The 27,638-nt window shown below is 32.4% G+C and overlaps 3 protein-coding genes and 1 long non-coding RNA gene across 4 annotated transcripts; 2 read left to right on the top strand and 2 right to left on the bottom strand.

Moving 5' to 3' along the window:
- Positions 1-360: 360 nt before the first annotated feature.
- APG9 (autophagy 9 (APG9)) lies at positions 361-9,342 on the bottom strand. The gene is made up of 11 exons (XM_012229944.4): positions 8,953-9,342; positions 6,944-7,026; positions 5,360-6,008; positions 4,928-5,248; positions 4,624-4,846; positions 3,766-3,945; positions 3,442-3,648; positions 3,219-3,296; positions 3,053-3,123; positions 2,839-2,949; positions 361-1,463 (listed from the first exon to the last, which is right to left on the bottom strand). The coding sequence occupies exons 3-11, from the start codon at positions 5,935-5,937 to the stop codon at positions 638-640; spliced, it is 2,595 nt and encodes an 864-aa protein (XP_012085334.1). The 5' UTR covers positions 5,938-6,008; positions 6,944-7,026; positions 8,953-9,342; the 3' UTR covers positions 361-637.
- A 2,923-nt stretch (positions 9,343-12,265) lies between these two features.
- On the top strand, positions 12,266-15,404 carry CDT1A (CDT1-like protein A). The gene is made up of 7 exons (XM_012229945.4): positions 12,266-12,660; positions 12,764-12,883; positions 12,987-13,224; positions 13,651-14,412; positions 14,572-14,773; positions 14,872-14,962; positions 15,114-15,404. The coding sequence occupies exons 1-7, from the start codon at positions 12,299-12,301 to the stop codon at positions 15,169-15,171; spliced, it is 1,833 nt and encodes a 610-aa protein (XP_012085335.1). The 5' UTR covers positions 12,266-12,298; the 3' UTR covers positions 15,172-15,404.
- A 212-nt stretch (positions 15,405-15,616) lies between these two features.
- Positions 15,617-17,730, bottom strand: LOC105644559 (WAT1-related protein At2g39510). The gene is made up of 7 exons (XM_012229946.3): positions 17,507-17,730; positions 17,314-17,376; positions 17,100-17,216; positions 16,796-17,024; positions 16,412-16,570; positions 16,173-16,324; positions 15,617-16,105 (listed from the first exon to the last, which is right to left on the bottom strand). Exons 1-7 carry the CDS (start codon positions 17,707-17,709, stop codon positions 15,922-15,924), a joined length of 1,107 nt encoding a protein of 368 aa, XP_012085336.1. The 5' UTR covers positions 17,710-17,730; the 3' UTR covers positions 15,617-15,921.
- Positions 17,731-17,960: 230 nt separating this feature from the next.
- On the top strand, positions 17,961-19,460 carry LOC119370174 (uncharacterized). The gene is made up of 2 exons (XR_005177756.2): positions 17,961-18,901; positions 18,991-19,460. It is a non-coding gene; the product is annotated as an uncharacterized LOC119370174 (long non-coding RNA).
- The last annotated feature ends 8,178 nt before the right edge of the window (positions 19,461-27,638 follow it).

The raw sequence follows: 27,638 nt of genomic DNA, 5'->3' as shown, positions 1-27,638 counted from the left end.
CTAATTATCAACTAAGAGTTGATACTGACCTTTTTCAAGCAAATTTTCTGCACTTCTTTAATTTCTTGTCAAGTGGTTTGATCTTTTTATCATTTCTTCTGCGAATTTTAAATGTAAATTTGAAAAGCGAATACAAGAATTGAAAAATATTCAAACATGTTGCAATTCTATCAGCACCAACTGAAAATTTTCCTTTTTCTTGTAAGAAAAATAATAAAAGATAAAAAAAAAAAAAAAAAGAGAAAAAAAGGATTAAAGCAGGGCATCCTTTTAAATGTCCAGTTCAAAATCATTGATATATAATGGTCCACAGTCCAGGGAACCTAAACCACCCCACAAATAGGAAACCAAAGAAAAGAATAAAATGAATGTTAATCAGATTCGAAATGTATCAATGGATTGTAATGGTTTTTACAGGGGAGGCTTACAATGACTGGAATGTAAAACCTTTAAATTGACTTGAGGCCTATTTCAGAATCTAAACCTCATAATGAATATATATACAACAAAGAATACAGAGTTTCCTTTTTATACAAACAAAATTAATCGATTCATTCTTGGAAACCTGTATGCAACCCACATATTTGAAAACAATAACCTCTAAACAAACTTAAAAAGAGGTAATTGACAGTCAAATTCAAAAGCTTGGAGGCTCTCGATATTCAGTGGGAGTCTCAGGTGGTCTGCTATAAATATCATCAAAATGGAGATTTACTTCTCCTACTTCTAGATCATCATGCATATATGCAGTCCGTGATAACCTGTTAGCAATCCCCCAACTGAAATGGTTTTCTTGCTCCTCTAAGCTTCTATCTGAAATATTATCATAATAATTATCTGAAGTAAAGCGGTTAAAATCAGGAGGTTCCATAAAACTTGTTTGGGGATGTGTGCCAGGTCGGCCGCTTCTAGCCCACCAATGGCTCCTAGTTGAATGTGCAAAGTTGCTGGAATCATGTTGATGAAGTACACTCTCCCGAAAGAAAGGAGTAGATGTAGATGCCTCTAAGTGTGAACCTATTCGATCTTCACTGCGGTTATGCCAGTAGTCATCATCACATCTAACATCATTTTGTGTCAATTTGGTTCGCATCCAATAGTCTTCATGATGTTGCTCAGTTGCTTCAAACGGTCCTGCTGGATTATTTCTTGTATGATTAGTGGAAGAATGAGGGCGGGAAGTGTAGTACCAATCGAGAAGATATGGATGATTCTTTTGGTCTTCATCAATTAGCCACAAAGAACCTAAATGAAATCCCGGAGTACCATATGGATCCCTAGATAAAGGAGAATTTCTAATCCCAGGGCCTCTCAGATTGGGGCTTCCTTGCCACGTTCTAGGAGGAGAATATGCATGTCTAATTGTGTGCCCTTGCAACTTTTGCTCCCTGAAATTTCTAAGGTTTGACAAAAATTGCTTTCCCTGATCATTAGGTTCCCATGAAGGATAGCTGCTTTGAAAACTGCAACAAACAGAATTATGCACCAGTAAGAAATTGTTCAAACTAAACAATTAGCCTGGAGACAAAGAAGAAAATATCAAAGTGCATTTGAAGCTCAGGACACAGAACAATCTACAATAAATGCAAAAGTAAAATTGTTAATGCCATTGATTACAGAATCAACAAAAAAAAAAAAAAAAAAAAAAAAAAAGTGGTCCCTTGCAAACCATAGGGTCATTTATCAAACATACATCAAAATTTTCAAGCAGAAGTCATGATGGGAATTATCATTTCAGACCACATCCAATGGGTTCTGGAAGCACCACTGAGATTTACTATATGGTTGCTATTGTAAATGTTCTTGATTAGCATGGATCATATAATTCTTTTCTCAAAGGCCCCAATGGCCTATTGTATATATGACCCAGAAGCACCAAAACCAATCTATTGTGAAGTTTTGAGCAAAATTTTCAATTATATCATCAACTACAGAGTTTTTCGGTCAATTATATCAATTTACTATTTCATGATTGACAAAAAGCTATTTACTTGAAATTATAATACCAACATTTTATCTAACTTGATTTAGGAAATTTATGAGAGAAATGAAATTGAGATAGTCTGGATATGTGCATTGCAGACCAGCAAATGCACCAATACAGAAAGTTAAACATACTAAAGAAAAGAAAGTGGAGGACAGACATGTGTTGACATAAGAGGTAGAGCAAAAATGATTTGATAGCATCTCGATCTTCTTGAAGAGATAACCCCTAAACTGGAGAAAATGTGGAAATACATCCATATAGCCAACCCAAGTAGTTTGGGATTAACACTAAATTTAGTTGCATTAAAATGTTGACATGAAAAATACAATTTTTTTGCTCTACTTTTTTGCTTTTCAGAATTTTGTAATTGTCTAATTTCAGATATATATATATATATATACACAGAGAGAGAGAGAGAGAGAGAGAGAGAGAGAGAATAGTCTATCAAGAAAGCTTTTAACTAAGAAGTAGCTTCCTTAAGCCACTAATTAGAGCAAGCAGCACATCGTTGTTGAGTGCATAAAAAGCATCTTGAGTTAACTATTTACATAAAAAAGAAGCACAAACACACAAGGTTTGAAAAAATTCTAACCAAAATTTATTTGATTCATGAAATTGAATGGAAATAAGGAAATAAATAACTATTCTTAACTTCGGTTCAAATTTTTAAATATGGAACAATTTTATTTCATTATCTCAAATTTCTAGTGAATTTTCAATTTTCAATGATTATAATATAAAATACTATTTCAAAAATTTGTGGAACTTGAGTTCTACACAGGTGAAACATAAGTATTCTATTCCATGGACAAATGAAGCAATAAGTGGACACTGTTATAATCATAACGTACCTCAAAAAGGACTTCTCCATCTTGCCCTGAGAGCTCCTTTGGATGTGCTCTGTATGATAAGGAGAACCATAATTGCTATTGCCATGGTTTTGAAAATCAAAAGCACTAAAACTGCCAAAAATCAGTTAGTCAATCATTAAGCGTTATTAAAACAAAACAAAGCCGATAAGTTGCTCACTGTTAAAACCCCAAAATCAATGAATAATAGACTAACCAGCACACATGGCCAACACCTTCAACATTCACTGTAAAATCTGCAATAAACTGTAAGATGTCATCTACCCGCTGCAAAATAACAAAGGACACCAGTTAAAACACTAGCATATGCATGTGTGATGAAGATAGTAAGATGAATAGTCTGTGAAAGATGACGAAAGTACCTTTGGGACAACAAATAAAAGCAAAAAAGGGGTGAGGAAAATCGATGCCATCTCCTCGAGTAACATCATCCCAGTATACTACAGCACAAAATAGCAAACAGTAAGTGAAAAACAGTTCAAAACTCCTTATCATGTAGATGATGGAGAGGCTGGGGTGCAGGGAAGGTCTCAGCATCATTCAAGTGAATCTCACATATAACAAACGGACTTGCTACGGTATTACCTGAAACAGGGTTTCAAATTCTATCCGGACAATCTCAGTATTTTCTTTCCCACGCCATCTCTTTGGCATATAATGTGTATGTTGGACCACCATAGACATAGCCCCTTCTGGATCAAGGACAAGGAGTTCATCTGCTATTGCGGCCCGGCTGATGGCTGTTATTGTTCCGAACACAGCAGCATACCAGAATAAATTACGACCAAATATCTACAGAAATAAATAATAAAAAAAGGTCATAAAACCAAAAGTTGAAGTAGTAAAGGTCACCATGATAATATGCATATCATCAAATGACTTTATGTTAGTAATGTGAGAAAATATTACATGGCCCTCTAGCAGAGATTCCTCCAGAAATGCAATGATGATCAGGATAGCAGCAAAGCCACCAGAAACAAAAGATATAAACTTAGCAATAATTGAGATAATGGGTGAGGGGAATTGCTTCAGATAGTCTGAGGCATGCATTATACTTCCATTGATACGGTGCTTGAACAGATGGTCAACCTGCAATGCAATAATCATCTTGTAATTACTGAACAGTTCCAGTGGGTTTTATATGTGTGAAATGAATAGAAAATGAAACAAACTGATCTTTTACTGAAGTAAACCTACATTACAGAAACGAAAGCAAACTTCCTCAAAAGAAATACAGGTACAATCTAACACACCAAAGGCGCACATCACACACATCACACACACACACACACACACACACACACAATACATAGAGTGTTAGGCAAGCAAAGGTTCACTTGTAAATGATTAGCAACATTCAATGATATATCTTCTCTTCAATGAAATCACATCAACCAAGTTAAGCACAATTTTGAGTTGGAAAATTTCAGTTCTAGAAAAACGCTGAACAACACCAACTATGCCTTAATCCCAAAACTAGTTGAGATTGACTATATGAATCCTTTGTTTCCATTCCTCTCTGTCCAAAGCTAAGTACACAGTTCTAGAAAAAGACTAACCGCCACAACAAATTCATATCAAGAAATTTTGTCAGTTTAAGTAAAGTAATAATCAGCATACAAAATAGCAAGAACTACTTCAAATATCAAAGATAGACATATTGATCAAGTTTTAAAAACTGGCAGATAATACCCATATTAATTTAAGCACCAGTAAAGAAACCCCCCACTTGATCTTAGTAAGGAAGCAAAAGGAAAACACTTGTACCTCATTGAATTCCCTAAAAATCCATTTAGACAAATTTGACCATCTTCGAGATGATGCTGTGCTTGGATGATTATAAAATTGTTCAGCATGCCTTAGGAAGAGATACACAAGCATGAAAATAACCAGAAATGGTGAAAGAAGAAGCATTGCAACCCCAACTACCATAAGCCTTTTCTTTAAGGTTTTAGGATTAGAAATAAAGTCCCTCCTAACACAAAAGTTTCTGCAGCAAAAAATGAATTCCAATCAGAAAATAGTGCACATGGTCTGCAAATAGTTAAATAATCCTGTTCAATTAGCTTACCGATCAAACATGCTTTGCAATATGCACCAATTTAAGGTCCATTCAAGGGTCTTTGTCAGCATCAGGCGGTAATGTGTTCCATTTGAACCAGATTTGACAGTTGGACCAGCTCCTGGAATCCATGGAGAGATTGGAAAAGCAAGCACTCCTTTATTGAGCATTCCAATTAAGTAGTTCTCCTTCCGCATCAGGCGCATCACCACATCATGTGCAGAGAGGTCTTTGACCACACAGAGTTGCTGTGAACATTGCAAGTGTACAACCTTTTCAAGGATTGTAGCCCATGGCATGGTTTGAATCTCGCTGTCCGTAACATGGAGACTGCAAGAAAGATAATCACCTTGCTCATTAGAACATCCACAAAATCACTAAATCAAAAGGCTTGTTTAAGATGTGTTTCCAACAATTTTAAGTAGAACAAAACAAGCATACCTGTTGTAATAGAAGTGACGGATCCCAAGAATGTCCCTTAATTGTGCAAAGAATCTCAAAAAACAGAAGATCCAATAGATAGAAAATAATCCCAAATATCCAACAATAACAGCTTTTGAAAGTGTTAGAGGGGTTAAAGGGTGTTCATGAAGAGCTTCTTTACCGAGATCACAGGGCTTGATTCCAGATTCAACCGCATCCATACCACATTTAGCATTACGAAGACCATTCCAATCAACATATAATAAGAAAAATCCCGAAAAACAAATAGTGAAACCAAGACTTAGAAGTTCAACAATCCACTTTATAATAATGCACCAAAGCCCTTTCTCACAGTAGTAACTGTATAGCCTTTCAAAGAACAGGTCCAAATCAGCAATTGGTTCCACATTCAAGCTTTCACCATTAAGAAGTCCCGAAGGACTCTCACTACCAGGACTTGGTACCCTTCCATAGTCAGACAATTCAATTTCTGGAGGAACATCTTTAAGCAAGCCTGTTGTCAAAGTCGATTCACCATGCGATCTCCATTTAAATATGCTGAGAGCATTAGAAGCCTTCTGCCTACCGAACATCATTCACAAAATGTAACAGTAGGTAAAGACAGCCAGTCCATCCCCCAAACGACGTATGTTTTTATGTGAAATTTCTGCAAATAATGGAAAAATAAGATTTAATCACACATTAATCCAAGCTATGTATAAGATCAGACAAAGTTCAGTTCTTTTTATAATCAATATCGTCACTATCACCATTATCATCAATATGAAAGCCCTTAGGCTTGTTATCCAGGAACTTGTTCAGATACATCATGGTACGGGATTGTTTGGACTACATGAACAAATCAGATTTTCGAAGCTCATCCTCTTTATTATAAATGATCTGCTTGCCCCAAAATGACCTGGCCCAATAGGGAAATCCCAATTTCGTCCAAGAACCAAGAGTTGGAAGCTTGGAAGGCTGATGTTACATTCTATACCACTTACATTGCATGAATGCAAACTACCAGAATAAATAATAAAAAATTCCAACTTCTCATTCTGTCATTCAAGATCACACTTATAAAATAGAAACAAGAGACCATTGGATTTGAAGATACAACACATTCACAACAACTTACCAAGTCAGCATATAAAAAATGCAAGCAGAAGTGTAGAATGAAGCTAATTATCTAAACACGAAAGCCACATGTTCCGCTTCAACTATCGTCTATTATGATCATACTAAATTTGGCCAGTCCATCTTACCCCTTCTACGTAGACAATTGTAGTTACTAACCAAGTCCCAAACAGTTCAATATGGGGTCAATAAACAAAGAACTAAGGCCATTTATTCAAGTTGTCCACTTCATATTGAGTTAATCGACTATTATCCACGCCCCATAATAATTCTTATAAAGATGATAAAAAAAAAATCGATGCGCTGAGTCCTATAACATTGTCAAGTCATGGTATCATTCTGAAAGATCAAGTATGTTTAACGTCTTAAATCTATACCCACACAATCCCTTTCAGTTAATCGGAAAACAGGATGCCAGAACAATATTTTAAGCATACTAGCAAGATCCAGTTATCGAATGTGCACCTTTTCATCTGCCAAAGCTTAAGTCTGGGAATCCAATCAAGTTTTAGTCTGGCTGCAATAAAATTTGGACTTACTCTGTTGTACTGCAAAAACAGTAGCAAAAGGGATTTACTCCATGTGTTAAGAGAAAACAAATAATACATGCAAACATAAAAACTACTTTCAAGAACATTATTAAAGACTACTAAATTTTCTAATCTATCTGATACTGTATAAAAGGCTCAATAAGGAATTGAGATTCAATTATCACATCTTATTGTCCACAAGTGAAGGTCAGTCTCATTTACTCAGTTCCTCAAAACCCGTTTGAATCTCTATCCAATAGTTATAGTGAATTACCACCAGTCAAATTCAGCAGACTTCATAGCACACAAAACACTTACCACTAACCACTAGCATAATCGCTATCACCTTCCACCTAAGTTTCTCTGCATGATGCCTACTGCAATAGTCTATTGATATAAACCAGTGAGGTTGCCGCAGGTGAACCTTTGAACATCTCATGCACTACATCAAAATTATAAATTTAACTTACTTGACGTTTTTTTCCACTCACATTACCCATCATACAGACTGTATACTTCCCAATGCCACTATATCTCGTCATATCCAGTCCTCTTTAACATTAAAGAATCCTACTACAACAAGTATTAAAAATATCCTACTACAACAGGAAAAGAACATTGTTTAGACTTTCATAAGCTCATCTGTAAACATGCTAAATAAAGCCGCAACTAAATTCTTAAAATTCAAACATGGTATAAGTAACTAATTGGATGACAATATGTACACAAACTGGATTATAACATTTCCTTTCTAAGATTCAACTTAATACATGAAAGAAGGTAATAACGAGAGCACTTTCTGCACACTGCAAAAACAACTCTGCTTTTTAGATAGAGACTAGTTAGGTTCAGTAATCAGTTAGCTAGAGGCAAGCAATATAACAGTTTGGGGTATCAGATATGTTCATAAAACCTCAATCAAAATAAGACCTTTTCTCTGAGTAGACATCACAAATTCATACACCTCTAAATAAAGCAAAAACCAGAAAAAGGTAACGTATTTAAGCGGGTGGGCGTTCATTGTCTACGAAAATTGAATCTTTGCATTGATCACTCGTTAAAGAAACCTTTCTCGATCCTGAAGTGTGATGCGAAGCTTCATTTGAACTGAAGTCGAAATCGTCCTGGTTAAGTATAATATGATGTCGCAAATATAGGTAGAATTCAAAAGCATTTAACCATAAGCATATTAAATTAAGACTCAACTAAATTCTGACAATTCAATCATGGCATAAATAATTATCAGATGGCAGTATCTACACAAAATTGGATTATAACATTTCCTTTTAATAATGAACTTGTACAAGAAAGAAGGTAATAAGGAGAGTGCTCTCTACACACTGCTGTAACAACCTCTACTTGCTAAATATGTGTATTACCCCCAGCCCATACTAATCACTTCAACCGAAGAAAGCTCAAATTTTTTTGGGCACTGGATAGAGACTAGTTAGATTCACTAATCAGTTAGCTACAGCCAAGCAATGTAACAGTTTAGGCTATCATACGTGTTTCATAAAACCTCGATTAAGATAATAATCTTTTCAATGAGTAGACATCGCAGATTCATAAGTAAATCAAACCCCAGAAACAGGTAACGTATTTAACTGGGCGAATTTTCATTGCCTATAAAAATTAAATATTTGCATTGATCACATATACTTAGTTACCTACAATTCAAAAGCACAAGTACTTACCACCGTCTTCAACTCCTAAAAGCTTCTAAACACAAATTGAGCTAACATTAGAAAATCAGAAGTCAACCGCAATTGAAAAATATCAATTAGAATCAAAGAAACCCTCAAGGCGTAAAATTTATAGTTACCATCTAAAACCATAAAATTAAAAATTTTAAAAAAGTAGCATTGTTAAGTAGGACAGACCGTGAAAGCTTAACTAATTAATTTGCGAAAAAATAAAAAATTTAAAAAAAAAAAACGAAATTACCTGCGACCCAGCTGAGAACAAGTTCTGAATACAACAAAAGCTTACGAATTTTCTTATGCAAAATAAAATTTATTGCACTTTAGTCGAGAAGAAGAAAGGAATTAGATGATTAGGAGAAAAGAGGAGGCGCTTTTATCAAAGATAAGTTGAAGCGGTGAATAATTGATAAAATTTATTGTGCAGAAACCGAAGAGAAGGAGAAAAGAAAAAGGGGGTGTCTGGTTGCGTGAAGGAAAAAGGAAATTTTTGCAGAATTTATGTCCATCTAATTAGGAATTTTAGTACAGATAAAGAAAAACAAAATTCAGTCATCGTTTGTGAAGATTGTACAGAAGGATACGTGAACTTGAGTAATTCCTTCTCTTTTTTTTTTATATTTTTATTTAAGTTTTTGGGGAAAATTTATTAAGAAAAAGTTTAACAAGGAAAAGTTATTAATAATTAAAATATGTTATGTAAGCCTTGGCGGTGAAGCAGACGATCTCAATGAATCTGTTTATTAATTTTCAAGTTTATTTAAAAATAAACAAAAAAAAAAAAACATTTACTAAATTTGGAATATAACTCCTTTTTAGTGCTTTTAATAAAATAAGGATCACAACAAGTTAAATATCCATATATGCTTCACAATATTATGAAAATATTTTTTTGTTTGATTATTTACTTTTAACTTTTTAATTTAAAATATATTTTTAATTGATATTCAATCTAGAAATAAATTTTTTCCTACTCGATTTAATTTTTATTAAATTAAAAAGTCATAAATTTATCAAAAAAAAAAAAGCTAAAAATTGAATTGATTCTGCTTGATTCAATAAATTAATTAGTACACTTCAATTTTCATCTTAAAAAATTTATATCATTATTAAAATAAATTTAATTTACTCATTGTCATAATACTATCTATCTATATAAATATATAATTTTAAGGCTTAAATATTTATGTGACAACATATTAGAATATGAAACTGATAACGTGGCATTTTATTTTTTCATTATAATTAATATTTTTTATCTAATAAAAATTAATCTTTTATGAAATAATGGAGTTACAAACTAATAATAAATATTGAGTTTTTTATTAAATAATTTTTATCTATAAAAAAAACTAACGGAGTTATATTAGCATCATAATTAATAAAAATGAATTAAATAATACAGTTACATTAAGGAATATAATTAAAATATTAATTTCAATTCACTAAAAATTTATTTCATTCAAATTAAATATTTTTATACCTCATCTAATTTAAATATATGAAAATTTTAAAGTGAAAAAAATAATTAATTAACTATATCACTTGAATTACAATAATTTACTGACAATGATTAATTGTGCTAATTAATATTTCAGTCCATTTTTTGATAATTTTAGATAAAGGCTTATAAGTTAACTTTTATTTTTTAATTAAAAATAAATAAGTAAATTATTTAAATTGAAGCAACACAAATATAAATTACAATAATTTTTTTAAAAATCATATTTAATTTAAAATATAAAATTATACTGTACATGATTAATTCTCATAATACAAATAGATAATATTAGTTTCATGTTTGAACTTATAATTTTTTTACTATTTTAATATCTCAATGGAAAAAATTTATTAATCAAGTTTATGGACTTTTAATCTTTTTTAATTTAACACCATATTCCAAGGAGTTGCCACATTGGCATCATGACATGTATTAAACATCATGCTGAATAAGAAATATAGTAAAACATAAAAATGTTAACGTGACATTTATTTTTTCATTATAATTTTTTTTGAAATGATTTTTTATTATAATTAATCCTTTTTATATTTAATAAGCATTCACTTTTTTATTAAATAATGAATTACAAACTAACGAAATCTAATGGATTTATAATTAATAAATATTAATTAAACAATGGAATCATAGTAATATTATGGTGCACTAATAGAACTAAAATATAATTTTCAATTCACTATTATAATTAATATTTACCGATTGTGATTAATTTGGCAATATAGGCTAGATATGTGAGAGAGCTATCCGGTTCAGACTAAATATACCTGTTGAGAGGAACGAAAAGTCTTAATTATGACTAATCTTCATGTTGAATTTATTCGATCCCTGTTAATAGGATCCGGATACCGATAATTTAAAAAAATAATAATAATAAATTAATAATCTTTTGAATATACCAAAATCCAAACAAAGAAACGTAAATATCAATTGAATTACAAAAAGAGCCAGCATATAACAGCACATATTATCATTTATGCAAAATATATAAGAAAATTATTTAAATTATATGTCGCAGTAACTTAAAAATTACCATTCAAATCAATTAAAAAGTATAAATCATACAATTTGAGCATCGCGTGGCTATATAATTAGTTACAATATAAAGTTGATGAACAACTTTTTATATTTTCAAAAAACTAAATAAATAATATTTGTTCAAATCTATATTATATAAAAAATTCATTATTTATTTGTTATCATATCTTTAATTTTATCACGTGGTATTTAGAAGATCAAATATGTAAAAATTTTAATACTTAGTTCACTAAAAATTTAAAAACATTAGCCCAATCAAAATTATTCATAGCTTGACCTATTATTGAAGAAACCTTAATCTTTATCGCTTAGACCAATCATCATTGCTTTTTTTACATTAATAATTATATAGTAACACACCTACAGAGAGAGTCGAAGCCGAATTAGGTAGCCTGATAATAGGTTTTGGATATTGGTGATTTATAGAAAAAAATATTTACAGTAAAAAAAAAGAAAAATTCTCATATAGGATTAATAAATCTCAAATTTGCTAATGTTAATAAATATTGAGTGTTTTAGTGGGATTTTGTATTTTTTTTTAAACTGTATTTTCTCTCCTTTTATTGAGTTCTTCAAATTTGAATGTGTTTCCTTATAGAGTTAGTAGTGTTGTTTATTTTTCCATTAAACTATTTGGTATGATATGATTAATATTTTTTATTGGAATATAGAAGTTTTTATTTTTTTTTATTTAAGGTTTTTATGCAAAAACAAAAACCATTTTTGGCAAATCTTGAAGTTTTAAAATATTCCTGAGAAAAACAAAAGTTGCCTCCTCGTTCGAAAGTTTGCTTATATACTCCTTTCTCGGCGTTGTCTCCAACTGTTGTTCGTTTGACCTTAGTGGGCTGGCAATTCTGGCTATTAGGCCCAATCACCCAACCCAAGTATAGAAACCGCGGGAGGCAACCACTCGATTTGGCGGGAATTATGACGTGGCAAAGCTCCAACTCAGCATTCCGCGCCAAAAACCCTACTATATACTTTATCTCCTTTAACTTTCCCTCTAAATCCAACATAACTGTATCAGCCAAAAATGAACTCTTCGCGCTCTTCTATGGCGTCGCCGTCGATTCCTTTTAAATCAAAGAAACCACTCCAATCAACCCCAAAATCCAAATCCGCCGCCGCTGCAAACCCAATTACCACCCAAACACCGGACAAGCCTCCGGTGGGTCTCTCTTCCCGCCTCAGGAACAGCCGGGTAGCTCTAACGGTAAAAGAGGTGCGTAGAGTTGCTCAAGGTACTCGAGATCCACCCCTCAGTAATCAGACTGACCAGATCGTCAAATCCGCCCGACGACAGATCTCGTCTTGGCCCGAGGAATCATCAACCTGCAAGTCGCACAGGCAACGCAATGCTACCGTTGATGAAGGCTCCGCTAAGATTCCGGCGGAGTAAGATTTTTCTTTCTCTCAAGTATGGTTGGAATCCGGGCCAGATCCAATGACCGGAATCCCAGTTTATTACTTTTTCTTATTGGTATTTTATTTTTGGCAGGTATGAGATGTTGGGTGAGTTTTTCGATAGCTTGGACAGTACAATTCGATTGTTGCGATTAAAGGGTTCAACGTCTACTTTCACTAATATTAGCCCCAAAATCGAGTGTTTAACGGACAGGTACATGCTTTGCTTACCTACTTATAGTTTCTGGTTTAGTACAATGAATAATGGCGGGTATAATTTTAATGGATATGTTTGGCTTATGGTGTTTAATTTATAGGAGATTTTCTCATCGACATTTGGCTCAACTGAAGTATATATTACCCGAAGCGATTGAAATAAAGAGGGTACTCATGTTTGATGAGCGAACTAGTTGTATGAAGCCAGATCTTCATGTAACTGTAGACGTTGATGCAATTGAATCTGATGAGAATTTGAAATCAGAAAGTAATAAGAATCTTCATCTGAGGAAGGTCTTTCGTGCTCGTCTTGCAGATTTTTATAAAGCTCACCCTGAGGTATATATTACGTAGTAATTGATGCTTTGTTTTTGTTGGTTTTGATTTTGTTTCAAGTTTAAATTCATAATTTACTGTATTTTATAACGTTAGGGTTTTTGCCTGTGATCTTATTTTTGATATGATCTCAAACGCAAGCTTTCTTAAGGCATTAGGATATGGTTAGCTGACATTAGCAATTTTTTCAATCACGTTAACAAGGAAGGAGAGATTTTAGTACATGATTAAGTAGTACAATTTGATTTTTCAATTTTCAACTATTCACAATTTGCTTGATGTTATTGGGTAATGATGCTTAAAAATATTTACTATTTATCTCTAGCTATTGAATTCGGTAGTTTCGGGGTGAGTAATCTGCAGATACTTATTCACTTTACTTTTGCTTCTAAAATGTTTTGGCCTAAATAATAATTCTGTTGCATACAGGGTGATGAAATTCCTGAAGCTATGCTGCCCGAGCCATTTAATCGATCAAAGCAACCTGCAGTGGAGAGTAATACACTTGAGACTAATGTAAATGTAGGCCATGGATCCAACTCCTCATCCCCAGTAGAGACCGGGACACTTGAGAAACATCAACCAGCCGCAGTGGCATCTCATTTGTCGCAATCTTTCAAGAAGCGCTTCTCCCAGAAAGTTGCAAAAAGTGAATCAGAAAATGCTTGTATTTATTCTCCAATGACTTGCTCGCGGCAATCAATTTCCCCAGTTCTGGAGGAAACTAGCTTGTCTGAGCCATCCCTAATTACTGTGTCATCTGAATTAACTGATGGTAACAAAGATTCAACATTTTGTAATTCTTCAATTGGTGAGCCTATGGCCTGCCTCCTTGCAACTCCTTGCAAGGACATGGACTCCATAAATTGTCGTGATAGTTCTGCTGAAGAAATAGCTAGCTTTCAGTCAACTCCTGCTAAACTTGCTTCAACCCCGGCTGCATTGAAATCTGCAACGCCTGCATTGCGACCTCCAAAAAGGTGTTATATGAGCCCAGATGAGGATTCTTCTAGCTTAGCGGACAAGTTAGTTAGGCGACCGCCACGAGCTAGGTCCTTGAATTTTGAAACTCCTGTGAAGAATGTTAAGAATGAACTCAATGGAATGGAGAATGTATCAGCTGATAATCATGATGATGATGATGATGATGATGATATTTTGAATATCCTTCCTGAGAGTCTTCTGCAATCGGTAAGCCTATTTTGAATGTACCACTTACCATCGCTTTCATTTGCTCTATTCGCAACCTTGAAATGAATTATCTGCCCACAGATGAACAAATGCACTTGTTAGGACCAAAGCCTTCTAATCACTGTTATTATATCTTATAATACTCTCTTTACTTTGTAGATAAGAGAAAAGGAAAGAAAAGTCCAAGAAGAGCGTGATCCAGCCATCTCACTAGCAAAGAGGAGGCGACAGATGGTTGCCTGCTTGCCTAAGCTATTCAACGTGATTCATTTCTTGTTTCAGTCAATAAATCGATCAGTTATCACAAAAGAGGAGCTTATTCACAAGATAATTGCTGGTCATTCTGACATTGTTGATAGAAGTAAGCATATAATAACGAGTCAAAAACAGCAGAAAGCAGATTATTTCTTTATTTTACCAGCTTAAGCTAACCTTACCTTATTGCCTTTTTGTTCACAGGAGAAGTTGAAGAGCAGCTCAAGTTGCTGCTTGAACTTGTTCCAGAATGGATCTCTGAGAAATCAGCGTCTAGTGGGGACTTGCTCTTCTGGTTAGTCCGAGTAAAATTTATCCGTTAAATGATTGTGCTAAGGGTTTCCAATTGTAAATGAAAGTACAGATGCACCATACCTAAATTAAAATTAGGAGTTGAATGAAGCTTTTTTAAGTTTGCTTACCATTGAATTTTGGTTTTTATGCAGTATCAACAAGATGTCAAGCGCTGAAAACATACGCTCACGACTTGAAGAAGCAAAGTGACAGGAGATCTTGAAATTACTGTTGAAGCAAAGTTTATTTTGTCCCCTTTTGTTGGGCTAATCATGAATGTTCTAATTTAACTTGTATTTAGCCAATGTTCATAGCAAAGTTTAGGAATCGAGATGTCAGTAAATGTTTACTAATCTAACAGAATTGCTAGATGGTGAAAAGGCCAATCCTTTTTGTAATTGCAAAATTTCTCACATAATTATATGCAAGCATATTATGTATGATCCTTTATTTTGCAAAATAAGTGTTGGAGGGATGAAAATTGATAATTGCCAATGCTACTTGAGCCTAAATCATTGAAGCGGTTATTCTTTTGTATTAATATTATTATTTTTATGGTTCCATTAGAATCTCAGGAAATGTGCAAATTCTTACATGTTTGTTGCATGTCATAATCCTACATTTTGGAAAAAAGATCTGCATGTTTGATACTATGTTATCCAGGCAAGATTTTGCATCTTAATTTGTCAAAAACAAGGGTTGAATTTTACAACCAAGGATAGTCCTGGTATACTTTCTTTTTCTTTGTCCATTTTGCTGTGTAAAATATAATGACAAATAAAAAATGCAAGTTTAACAAACAAAGCATGAGCCTCAGCCTCATAGACCTGGAGAGATAAGTTTTCTGCAAATCCATATCTGTCCACCTGGGTAAGTTGCTCCATACGAACTTTTATTATTATCATATTCACTTATTTTTCCTAAGCATATGTTCTTTGATATCATTCCCATAATGTAGGTTTATTTCTCAAAGTCCTGCTGCGCTGCTTCTCTTCTCGCAGAAGTTTCCATCTGTGTCTGAAGATCCTTCTCCTCATCATAAGCTGGAAATGATTCATCTTTTGACTTAATCTGGTCTCCATCTCCTTCTTTGCCTAACAACAATATGTACAGTCCAATAACAATAACGGCTCCTCCCAGCAAGCTGAAGCAGATGAATTAGGTACAATCAGTATTTCTAATCAAACTGCGAAGCAGAACTTCAATTTTACCTTCCCATTCGCAGTTCTTCGCCAAAGAAAAAGTAAGCCAGAAATGCTACCAGTAATGTTGAAAGGGGAGCAAACATAGTTACAAAGACTGGTCCTTTCTGTTTTGTGCACCACAGTTGAGCAAAAACTGTTACAGCACATATAACAATTCCCTGCCATCCATCATTTTGACATCATATACTGCATTATTTGTAACTAATTGACATATTTGGATCACATGCAGTTTGACATGTACTTACAGCATATAGAATGCACCAGAAGTTGATGTCAAAACTGATATACCATGCCCCGGGTTTGTGCTGAATAAACAAGGTGAAGACAGCTGATTGTGCTCCCCCAAGAAAGTTTATCCATGCAGTCAGTGATAGTTGTGCAGGATACTTTTTCAATGTATATACCTACAAGGTAATCATCGATTAAGATCATATTTTTGGTGAATATTTTAGCAGTCATATATTTATGCGCTAACTGTTGTACTTGGATTTTGTCTGCTAAAGAGTGTTTTAATGCTTAAAACTTTAGGTATTATGGGGTTCCTGGAATGGATGCAACGCAAATTTAAAAAAAAAAATGTATTGGAAATCACAAGTTGTAGAGCTGCACACAACCACAAACACACCCACCTGCAAAATGAACCACATAGACCACGTTAAGCAGCTTGCTGCAAGTAGAAATGAACCTTTCACCCAGTTCTGTTGAACAGGATTACTTCTGATATGCATTGGGGCACCCTGCAAGCTTTGCATGAGAGGTCCCTTGTAAAAGGTGACTATTGAAGCCCCTGCCAAGGACGTTAAGGTTCCAATGATTTTAGCTATTCCGCGGAAGTTCCTTACATCAACAACCTCCAACCTACACGATATACATTTAATGTAAATGTTAAAACTAGGAGTTACAGAGTTGATTTTGGAGTCTTGAAGTCCTCACCTAAATATAATCGCAAATAGAAAAGTCATGGAAGGAATGATGTTGGTCAGTGATGTAACAAATGTAGGAGAGGTGTATTTCAAGCTTGCGAAGTACATGTTAAGCGTCAGGCTGGCCCTGGTTTTCATTAACAAGAAGAAATTGTGAGCTTTCCATTCCTTGCAAAATAGAGCGATTCTTTCCATTTTAATTGAATGAGCAGTGTCCTACTTACCCCAGAAGAGACAGCACAAATATCTCTAAAAACAAGAGAAACGTCATTTTTGGCCTCACTTTTCTGCAGGAAAAATAAAACAAAAACAAGAACCAAAATATTCAAGCATTAAGCCCTTGAAAAACAATAAATTGCTGCATATATTAAAATAGAGCGATATATTTTTGGGGTGTGTACATGTGTTACTATGTACCTTTCAAGAAAATAGGCGAAAGGAATGACAATAAGACTGCCTAAAATATATCGATAGGTTACATAGACATGGGGATTCAATCCATGCTTGAAGGCAGCTTCTGTCACAAAGTAGAGAAATGAAAAACTGATTTGAACAAAAATTAGGAGAAAATGAGGAGCAAATCTCCAATTGATAATCTTGAATGCATTTACATTTGCCATGAATATTTAATGCAGGTTTAGTCATGCTATTTAACCTCTTCTCCTTGTTTATTATAGTTGAAGCAGAGAATACATGTGCATCTATACTATTACTGTTGGATGTGGATGGGAAAAGTACTAATGTCATTATGCTCTTTGCTTGTTGTAAGAATCATGTTCTTAATGAAATTCCAACTTAGAAAGTTGAGAGCCATGCGGTGGAATGGAAATGATAAAATAACATGACACATCCACAATCTGTACATGCCTATCACTCCATCCACAATCTTTTCTTAAGTGAACTAAGATATTTTTAGTATTTGAAAGTTTCATCTTTAATAAAAGGTAGGTGCAAATGGATTTGTAAGCAAATAGTTAAATATTGTTTGACTAAATTCATACTTATGATGTTGTATGAAATGAAAATAGTTGTCCATGTTGTATGTGCATTTTGTTATGTATGCTTAAATTTTATGGACAATACATGCCTATCATTTGATTCAACTTGTAATTTTTGGTGCATTCTCCTTAACTTTGTTATTAGTGTAGCGGAGGATCTTTCACATGCTAATTCTTATAATCGTGGAAAACACTTGCTTAGAGCCGGTATATGGTATAAGCTCACCATACGTCAAGCCAATGCAATAAAGATATATGGAACAAATGTGAGCATCTGTGTCTTTTCACTGGAAAATAATGGACAAAAAGCACGTGGCTTTTTTGGATTGGCTTGGTCTATGGGTGGACTCAGACAACAATTGTAGACAAGTCGTATCGTAAAATTGCACTTCTGTATTCTTCTCTTGTTGATCTTATTGAGCTGATCTAATACCAAACCACACAAATGTTTGTGTTCTTTAATTGACCTTTTTCTTTTTCATTGTTCAGTTAGCCTTCAACTTGGGGTCCAAACTCAGCCTTCAAATATATTTTAGCTTGTCAAATGTACTTTTATCTATAACTACAGAGAGAGAGAAGTGTAGCGACAATAAGCACCATTTTGCAGGTTTGCTGAGATCAGAATAAATTATGTTCACTTTTAGCTCAGCAAATAAAGAAAGTTCGAACTTTCAAAACTTAGCAATCAACATGACTATAAGAATGTGCCTGAACCCAGACATGAAACATCTTGGCACGACAAAGAAGTTATATCGTGGCATGCTCATGAACACTGAAGTCTTTGTCCTATGCAGATGCTATATTAATGGTGCTTGTAAGAATTTCACTTCTCCTGTTGATGTTGGTTGTTCTTGATTTTATTCGATATTGCGATTGAATGTCGATCCTTATTGTACGTTATAGGGGTGACCGCCGGTGGATTTATTATGATGGGGACCGGCACAGAAGCAGTTGAACAAGGACCAATTCGAAACCTTAGGAACTAGTCCAAATTCAAATCTTTTTCACCTAAGTCTTGATTGGTCGATTCACTGAACCGAAACTGCAAGTTGAATGAACAGATCCAGTTTAGTGAACCGGACACTCCTATTATAACAGGTCAAGTTTCAAACTTTAATATTCTGTCTCCTTTAAGCATCTTCAAACAGCAATATTAAGAATGGAAGCATAAAAAATAGAATAGTTGGGTTTTAGTGGGAATCCTTAACTATTTTGCATCAAAGAGGAGAAAATGATCTAATTTTAAGCATGTTTAATTGCGTGTATTCATAAATTTTAGTAGAATCATTTAATTTTCAACTTGTGTAAGTAAAATCTCCCAACTAAGCTTTGGGTTCTTGCATTTTTTGGGAATCTCAACTACTTTTCTTCAACGTAATGGAGTTTTAAATGAGAAATTCTCTGCACTTTTCACATTATTCTAACTTTTGGCTTCTAACTGATTTCTCCATACATGCATAGTTTTCAACTTCCAATACATCCTCCTTTCGTGGGATCCACAACTTACTTCAAGGAATAATTGGGGCAGCTTGAAATTTAGGGGTCACCATTCGATTTAGATAAATTTTGAATCGAATCGAAATAAAAGCAGTCTGAATTAATCGATTTTTCAATAAAAAAATCGAACCCAACTTATTTTCGAAGGCAAAAAATCTAAACCCAAAAGAGCAATCTACATAGCAACATTGTAAAACAACAACAAAGCCATTTATCATTTAAACTTAATGATTTATTGCCACAAATTATTAGCTTAAGTGAAAAGGTTGTAACAAATTTACAATAAAATTTAAACTTAAATTATAATAAAAGACTAATATCAAATTTGCAATCCAACTTCCTCCTCTCTTTCTGTTATGCACTAGGATTAAATTGGCGGCAATTGTTTATAGTTTACACCGGTCCATTTTCTTTCATGTTAAAACTTAGGATATGCAAATAAAATTTTACAACTCCAAAGAAACATCAAACACCAAAACCTAGAAATTTTCTCCAATAAAACAAAACTATATACTATAGAAAGAGATTCCTGAGCAAGATTGGATACCATAATAATCATATAAATATATGAGAAATGAAGATTAATTAAGGAATATGAGGCAAAGAGATCAATTATTAGAATTTAGAACACCCCAACACCCTTCTTTAGGAACCAATAATTGGGGTGGTGCTTCTCCATTATTAGCAAGAAATGTACCTAAAGAATCACTTGAACAAAGATACTCAAGACTCAATACCGTTAGAACTCGGGATGAGATCTTTCCTTCTCAACATGATGATAATGGCACTTACTTCAACTTCTTCCCTAACATTTCTTCTAAGTATGAAGTTCCTAACACTCCCTGTCGTGGCCGAGTGAGAGGATTATTGTCTAGGTTGATCTTTGTAAGGAAAGAGAACACAGCTACATTGGGTTTGGATTCAAAGAAGAAGAAATGGTTCCCTAGATGGGATCCTAAAAATAGATGGCCTCAAGGTTGGTGTTAAGTTGTTAATTTAATCCTATTTTTATTTCTTTGAGTTGTTCGATTGTGGAGGATATGCCTCTGGCCAGATTTCACATGTAATAAGCTGTAAAACAAACTACCATATAGCTTGAAAGAGTGCAATGAAAAGACAAAAAAATGGAGAATGTAAAACAACTATCTAAGTTATGAGATTTATATCCAGTTGCAAAGATTTATGTATAGTTAAGTAACTTTGATTTTATCCACATTTGAAAGCCTGTGCTGTAAATTTATGGCTTTTAAGAAACTAGTGAACGTCAAGAGCGTGGGTCAAGGTCTCCAAGATGGGTATATGCTGAATCATAGTTGCTAATTGCAATTGTCATTATCTGGGAAAATCCCATTTTTTTGTCATCTCACTAAAAACTGCTAATTGCTCCAAGTTTCTTAATTCTGAGGATAGCAATCGATCATTGTTGTCCACGAAATAACCTTGGAGGCATCTGACTAAACAAAAACAAACTCCGCAGATACTACATTACTCAATTTTGCATACCCGTTAATCAAAGTATTCCGAAAAGCTGTGTTATTTTCAGGCATCGTATTAAAATTAAACAATCTCCATGCAGGCAAGAACAAGACCATAGTAGTCCAAGCAAGGACATTTCTGTCAGGCTTTTCATCAAACACCCTTTTGGATTCACTGATTCTACCCTTACTTGAACAAAAATCAACCAAAGCAGTTTGAATTGTGACTCAAAACCATGTCTCCATATGTGACCATGAACAGTTTCCCCAAATTGCATCTCAGATATTAAACTGCAGGCTTTAGTTATTGATGAAAATGTATAACTTTTAGGCAAGACTTTGTAACTCAAACACAAGTTTCTAAATTTCAAGTGCTTGAATTGGCTGATGAAATTGAACTAGCCCTTCTATGATTGAATTATATAGGCTAAAATTGGGATTTTCCATCTGGCTAAAATTGCGAAATCTATGTCAAAAGTGGAACAAACTGAGATAAATTGGTTCGTTAAGAAACAATCTTGGCTCGTAACTGTTTTGGTCTTTCTTGAAAGGTTTCAAGAAATGAAAGAAAGTTAGCTATGGTCATTATCTTTTGTCTAGAATAACTACATGTCACCAACCACATAACAAGAAAATCTCCTACCTCAAATAAAAACAACAAACAAAATGGGCCTCCCCCTTTGCCTTTCCTTTTGATATACTAGGTGCAGAGTTTTCTGTTAACAAATGAAGAAAGCAAACAGTTTTCTTTTACTTTTCTTGCTGATGCACTTTTATATGATTCTTGTCTATGCAATACAAGTTCGTGTGACCAATATGCTTGCGGAAGGAAGGCAGATCATTATACATTGTCAGTCCAAAAATGATGATCTTGGTTATGCCATTTTGGAAAAAGGCTCTGAAATTCAGTGGAGTTTCAGTGTTAATTTCTTGGGAACTACTTTATTTTACTGTGATATGCAATGGAATGACAAGCATCAGATACATTTTGATGCATTTGATGCTTCAAGAGATTACAATAGGTGCCTTACTGAATGCAGATGGTTAATTACAGAAGGAGGATCCTTAATTGGCTATAATCAAGTTTCCAAATTGTGGGAGGTATTTCCCTTTACAGTAATATCATCACTTAAAGAAGAGAAAAATAGAACTAGAGATCATACTAATTGATGTCAAGAATTATTTTCATAGTAAATACTCTTTTTCTAGTTGCTTGTATTAATTGTGATAGCAATATTTACAGATTTAGCTACGAACAACTATATTATATTACAAGGGAGACATTCAATGATTATCCAAAATATTTACTAATTGTATTTGGAAGACGATCATTGTAAGTTCAAAGTTCCAAACATGAAAAAACATTTACAAATAAGAGGGAAAAAGAAAAAAATATATATATGGAAAAAGGCCGACAAGAAAAGAAATATTGTATGTGTTCGATAACAGCTTTTTAAAACGGGTAATATGACATTTTTTATAATGTTCAGTAACATAACATTTAATTGACATTTGGAGGTTTAGCGTTTAACATTTTATGAAAAAAGCTACATAATTAACAGTTAACCGCTACTCAAACAACTAATAGCTATCAAAATAACTAATTTTGCCGTATAGACCAATTCACAAAACAACAGAAATTTTGTCATATTTTTATAGTGGCTGGCTTGATCTCAAACTCTAAAGTAATCAGTTTGAATGACTAAGACCACTAAACCCACCTTATCCTCCAAGTGGACAAATTAGATTAAGCAGCCAATCTTACCAGAATTACTTAGAGGCTAGAAAGAAAGCATTCTATACCTTCTTCTAATGGTGGGTAGAAAGTAGAAACCACTTCTTTATTACAAACAACACTTTTGAGTTTTGACTTCTCTCAACAGCTAGACTCTCACTTTGGATTTATATTGCTTGATATAGTCAATAACCTAATTAGTATTCTATTGATTCGATTTGATTTTTAACATTTTATTAAACCTTTTTAAACAAAATAACTCATTAAGGATTTGGATTGCTATTAGCTATTGGCATGAAATTAAAATATATATAAACCATGTGGAAGTCGTATTTTCACCCGTTGTGCTTAAATTATAGTTCCTATCGCGTTGTCGTATCTACTGTTCAAGTCGTATCATAAAGTGCTATGTGGGCTTACGACACATGCCTTTATTTATCTTAAAATTTGTACACATCAATGTCTCTCCCTTCTTTTTCCTTGCTAGCATAGCCATATGCTTTGGAAAAAAGGAGATTTTCTATTGGGAGAAAATAAATTTTTGTTCAAAAACATAAAAATAGAACTATTGACCTTCTTTATGGACATAATTTGTCTCCTATAGTTAGTGATAATGATAGTGGTACATATAAATATATAATTAACACCTTAATTAATTTTTCCATGGAAATGAAGGGTTGAAGAAATTAATTAGCAAGAGAAAATGCAGGTAATGTGACTAATTTGTTAATTTGATTAGGGAAAATACGTTTGCCTATCTTTAATTAGTTGATTAGTACGTGAATTCCAATTCAATCAAAATAATGATGAATCTTGCATATATTTTATTGTCCTAGTTTGGAAAGATACTTTTAATACCTAGCTAACATTCTTTTGGTGCTAATGATCATTAGATTCCCAATCTTAGATTTGTTGGGGCCACTGTTCCCTTTATTTATTTTAAAATATTAAATATTTCTCATTTTACAATTTCAATTTAATTAGTTAAAATTAACAAACTTTGATTGATATATTATATGAGAGGTTACCTGAATTCACCATTATAAAAATTTTAAAAGTGTATTCGGTAAAATTAATTATTTTCATAGTTGTTAGCTGTTTAAATAACTTTTTATAAAATATTTTATTTTTTATAAAATATTATTTTAATATGTTATTAAACACTGTAAACAATAGTGTTTAGCATTTTAACCAGTCAAAATGTTAAAAACGATTTAAAAATTATTGCCGAATGCAGTTAAAATTAAAAATTTTAAAAAAAATAAAAGAATTGAAACATCAATATCTCTAATTCCCAAAAGGATAGTTTATTTAGGTAATGGCCACTAACATCATATGTTGTCTTCCATTTTCAAGCCCATCTAAATTGACTAAGTGAGAGAGAGAGAGATCAAAGCAATACTCATGACTATGGAGACTAAGAAGTCATCTTCATGAGATTACATGTCACTAAAAAGCTAAGCTGCAAAATCTACATAGGATCATTCTGCTTCCGTATCCTCTTTTGTGACAAAGAGAGAATAAAACAAAGAGACCAACACTTAATAAATCAAATATTAATTATATCTATTATTAACCAAAAAAAAAAAAAAAAAAAAAAGCAAAGCTCATATTTAAACCTTTATCTGAACCCCAAACGATATTAGTCTTATTTTTAAAATATTGAGAAAGAATGTTTTTGGGAAAAAAAAAAAAAAAGAAGGCAGAACTTATGTTTAGACCCTCAAATGCATTGAATTTTGTATAAGAAACCTTTTGATGTGGATATTTGAGTCTTTCAACTTTTATTTTTGGTAAATTGATCGAAAATAAATCAGCAAATCCAAGTCTTTAATAGTCAGGGATGGCAATGGGTAGAATTCGGGTCGGATAGTGCAGTCCTTGTATCCAAACTCAAACCCTATCTCTATCCCAATACTCTACCCAGTATTCTATCGGGTAGAGAATATTATACCTATGTCTAAACTTAATGGGTTCAGATATATTTATGGGTACCCATTATCCATGGGTACTTATGGATATCTATTACCCACAAATACCTATTTACTCATATAATCAAATTGTTTAAAAAATTAGATTATATTGAATCAATAAATAAAATATTTAAAAGAATGAAAATATCTTTCCCTTAAAAATATGAAAATAAATTAATACATAAATCAATGTTTAAAAAATGATAAATTAAAATTTTAATTACAAAATTGCTCTTCTTATCTTAATGTGTCACTCAAGAGTAATAATAGTATACTCTTCAACTGATAAATTAACGAAGACGAGGATTACTTGACACCGCTTGCTTTGAAATATTTGATAAATTAACTCTCTGTTGTAACTATTACTTGGGTTGAAGTTTTTGATAAAATGTTTTTATTTTTGCGAGAAAGGAGAAAAAAAGAGAGACTCTACCCAATAAGAATTTTTCAATTTCTCATGCTAACTAATAGTAATTTCAATCTACAATAAATAACATATATACTAAAATATAAAATTCAAAATTTTTAAATAAATTTAGATTATTCAAAATTCAAATTAATTTAAATTATTCAAATTACAATTATTTTACTTTATTAAACATTTCATAATACAATTTAAAGAAAATAATTAATTTTCAAACCTCTCAAGGTTTGGGTATCGAGTTCGGGTATTGCCCAATCCAAAAGTTTGGATCGAGTTCAGGATCGAATTTGAGTTTATAATAACAATATCCATACCCTACACATATCCAAAACGAAACTTTCAGGTTTTACCCAAACCCTATCCAAACTCAGTCAAAATCCTAAAAATCGGGTTTGATTGGGTTTGGGTCGGGTGCATATCCATCGGGTCGGTCGATTTTTGCCATCCCTATTAACAGCGAGAAATATACTCGATAATAACATGCCATGTGAAAAATTTTCATTAAAAATTAAAGGTATAATTTTAATAAAAATAAAATTTCCGGGGCTCAATGTCAATAAATACAAGTTCTGAGGCTTAATTTTAACAAAAAATAAGGAAAATCTCAATTAAATCAAACATGTCTGTGATTATTACTCTCTAACTCTCAATTAAATAAGGACTTAAAAAAATAAAAATTATAGGCTTAATATTGATAAAATAAAATTTAAGGACTTAATTAATAAGTAAAACTTCAGGGACTTCAATATATATTTTTCTTTAAAAAACAAAAAGAAAGAAAAGTAACTCAATAAATTCACTTATATTATATTGAAAAAAAAAAAAAATAAATAACCACAAAATTTTAAATAATTATATATAGAAGCTTAGTGAATAAGAATATTTTCAATTATCTATAAAGAGAAAATTGTCACTTCATTCCTTCCTTTGTGATTTGCAACATTACATAATACTTACCTCATATGGGATGAGTGCATGAAATGGAATTATTCAAATAAGAAATTAATTGAAAAATATTACATTTTTCATTAGAAAATAGGCTAAAGAAATGATTATTGTTTGTCCCTTAGCATAATTCATGATCATACTCATTTCTTTCACTATTTTATATACATGGGAAAATGACTTATCATTTCCATCACTAACTATGCTTAACCTAGTTGACTTTACTCCCTAAGCATCTAAATTAAATACCCATTAATTAATTATTTTTATCAATCAATCTTAATTAATAGTACCCCAAACAATTAATGACCGTCCAAATTAAGTATTTCAATCTTTTCACTATATATCAAAATAATCAATTCAATAATCAAATTTTTGCATGATGATATTGATAAGTTAATGTTTTGACCTAACTTGAAAATCTTCCTTTTAGATGATGACAAATGAGACAAGTGGAGAACAAAACCCTTCTTTACTTCTTGGAAAATTTTTAACCATGTGTTGGTTTATAGACTATTATTATGATAAGTAATTAATGGACAAATACAATAACAACACGTTTATTTAGCAATAAAGTCAATAATTTATATTTATATTACCTTATAAAAGAAATTAAACGGCTCGATTCTATAAAAAATAAGAATATTTCCTATATTAACTTTCCATTAATTCTTTATAATTAAGAGAGAAAAAATATAATAGAAATATTAGATAAGGGTAAAACTGAAATAAAATAATTAATACTATATTGATTTTTATAAGCGTTGTTTAAATGAAAAAAAATATAAAAGCATCCAAATTAGCAAAAAGCGGTAATATAATATATAGCGTTACATATTCAAGAGTAATAATCACAAATGTAAAATCCGAAAAAGTTAAATATACATATATGGTAAATTCCTAAAATTTTTAATTTACTAGTTAGTAATTTAAGTACAACTAGCAATGAACAAGAACTATACACAATTGAGTAAATCATGACTATGCCTAATAGAAAATTAGTAATGAACTAAGGTTAAGACTTATTCATTTATTTTCCGACAAATTGAATCTTTTTTGGGCCAAAGCAAAACATCCGATAGGTGGTTGTTTTCGAGGATTCATAATGTGATCGATCATTTTCACTTTCTCCCTCTCAACTACTCCTTTTTCTTGTACAGTTATTCATAATCATCAGTAAATCCAACTTAATTTATTTATTTTAAATTATAACTCTCTTTGTAACGCAAAAGAATAAAAAAAAAAAACCCAAGAAAATAAAATAAAAAAAAGAATAAAATGATTAGAAATCAATAGCAATAATAATCACTCAAGATCGATCCCCACTGTTAAAACACAAATCATGGGATTCGGACAATGATGCTGAGTTGGTGTGGTGCAAGAAACATTAGTTCATAAATATGTCATAAGATCATAATTCACATGCAAATTAAATTCCAATTTGAATCATGTTATAATATCTGCCTCTCCAAAGTATGGCTCATTTTGAAGTTTAATTACTA

The sequence above is a fragment of the Jatropha curcas genome, chromosome 3 (genome assembly GCF_041381405.1).
Source record: "Jatropha curcas cultivar XTBG-Jc1 chromosome 3, XTBG_Jcur_1.0, whole genome shotgun sequence".
In the NCBI taxonomy this organism is placed as follows: domain Eukaryota; kingdom Viridiplantae; phylum Streptophyta; class Magnoliopsida; order Malpighiales; family Euphorbiaceae; genus Jatropha; species Jatropha curcas.
This window is presented reverse-complemented; position numbering and strand designations above follow the sequence as displayed.

Excerpts from the sequence above, each read along its gene's own strand:
- LOC105644559 (XM_012229946.3), bottom strand. The coding sequence starts at position 17,709 with ATGGCAAATGTAAATGCATTCAAGATTATCAATTGGAGATTTGCTCCT. Across the intron at positions 17,377-17,506 it reads TTCGCCTATTTTCTTGAAAG|AAAAGTGAGGCCAAAAATGA; the intron begins GTACATAGTAAC and ends TTTTTCCTGCAG. Across the intron at positions 16,571-16,795 it reads CTATGTGGTTCATTTTGCAG|GTATATACATTGAAAAAGTA; the intron begins GTGGGTGTGTTT and ends ATTACCTTGTAG.
- APG9 (XM_012229944.4), bottom strand. The coding sequence starts at position 5,937 with ATGATGTTCGGTAGGCAGAAGGCTTCTAATGCTCTCAGCATATTTAAA. Across the intron at positions 3,946-4,623 it reads TTTTTAGGGAATTCAATGAG|GTTGACCATCTGTTCAAGCA; the intron begins GTACAAGTGTTT and ends ATTGCATTGCAG. Across the intron at positions 2,950-3,052 it reads GGTGTTGGCCATGTGTGCTG|TTTTAGTGCTTTTGATTTTC; the intron begins GTTAGTCTATTA and ends GATTTTTGGCAG.
- CDT1A (XM_012229945.4), top strand. The coding sequence starts at position 12,299 with ATGAACTCTTCGCGCTCTTCTATGGCGTCGCCGTCGATTCCTTTTAAA. Across the intron at positions 12,884-12,986 it reads ATCGAGTGTTTAACGGACAG|GAGATTTTCTCATCGACATT; the intron begins GTACATGCTTTG and ends TTTAATTTATAG. Across the intron at positions 14,963-15,113 it reads AGTGGGGACTTGCTCTTCTG|TATCAACAAGATGTCAAGCG; the intron begins GTTAGTCCGAGT and ends GTTTTTATGCAG.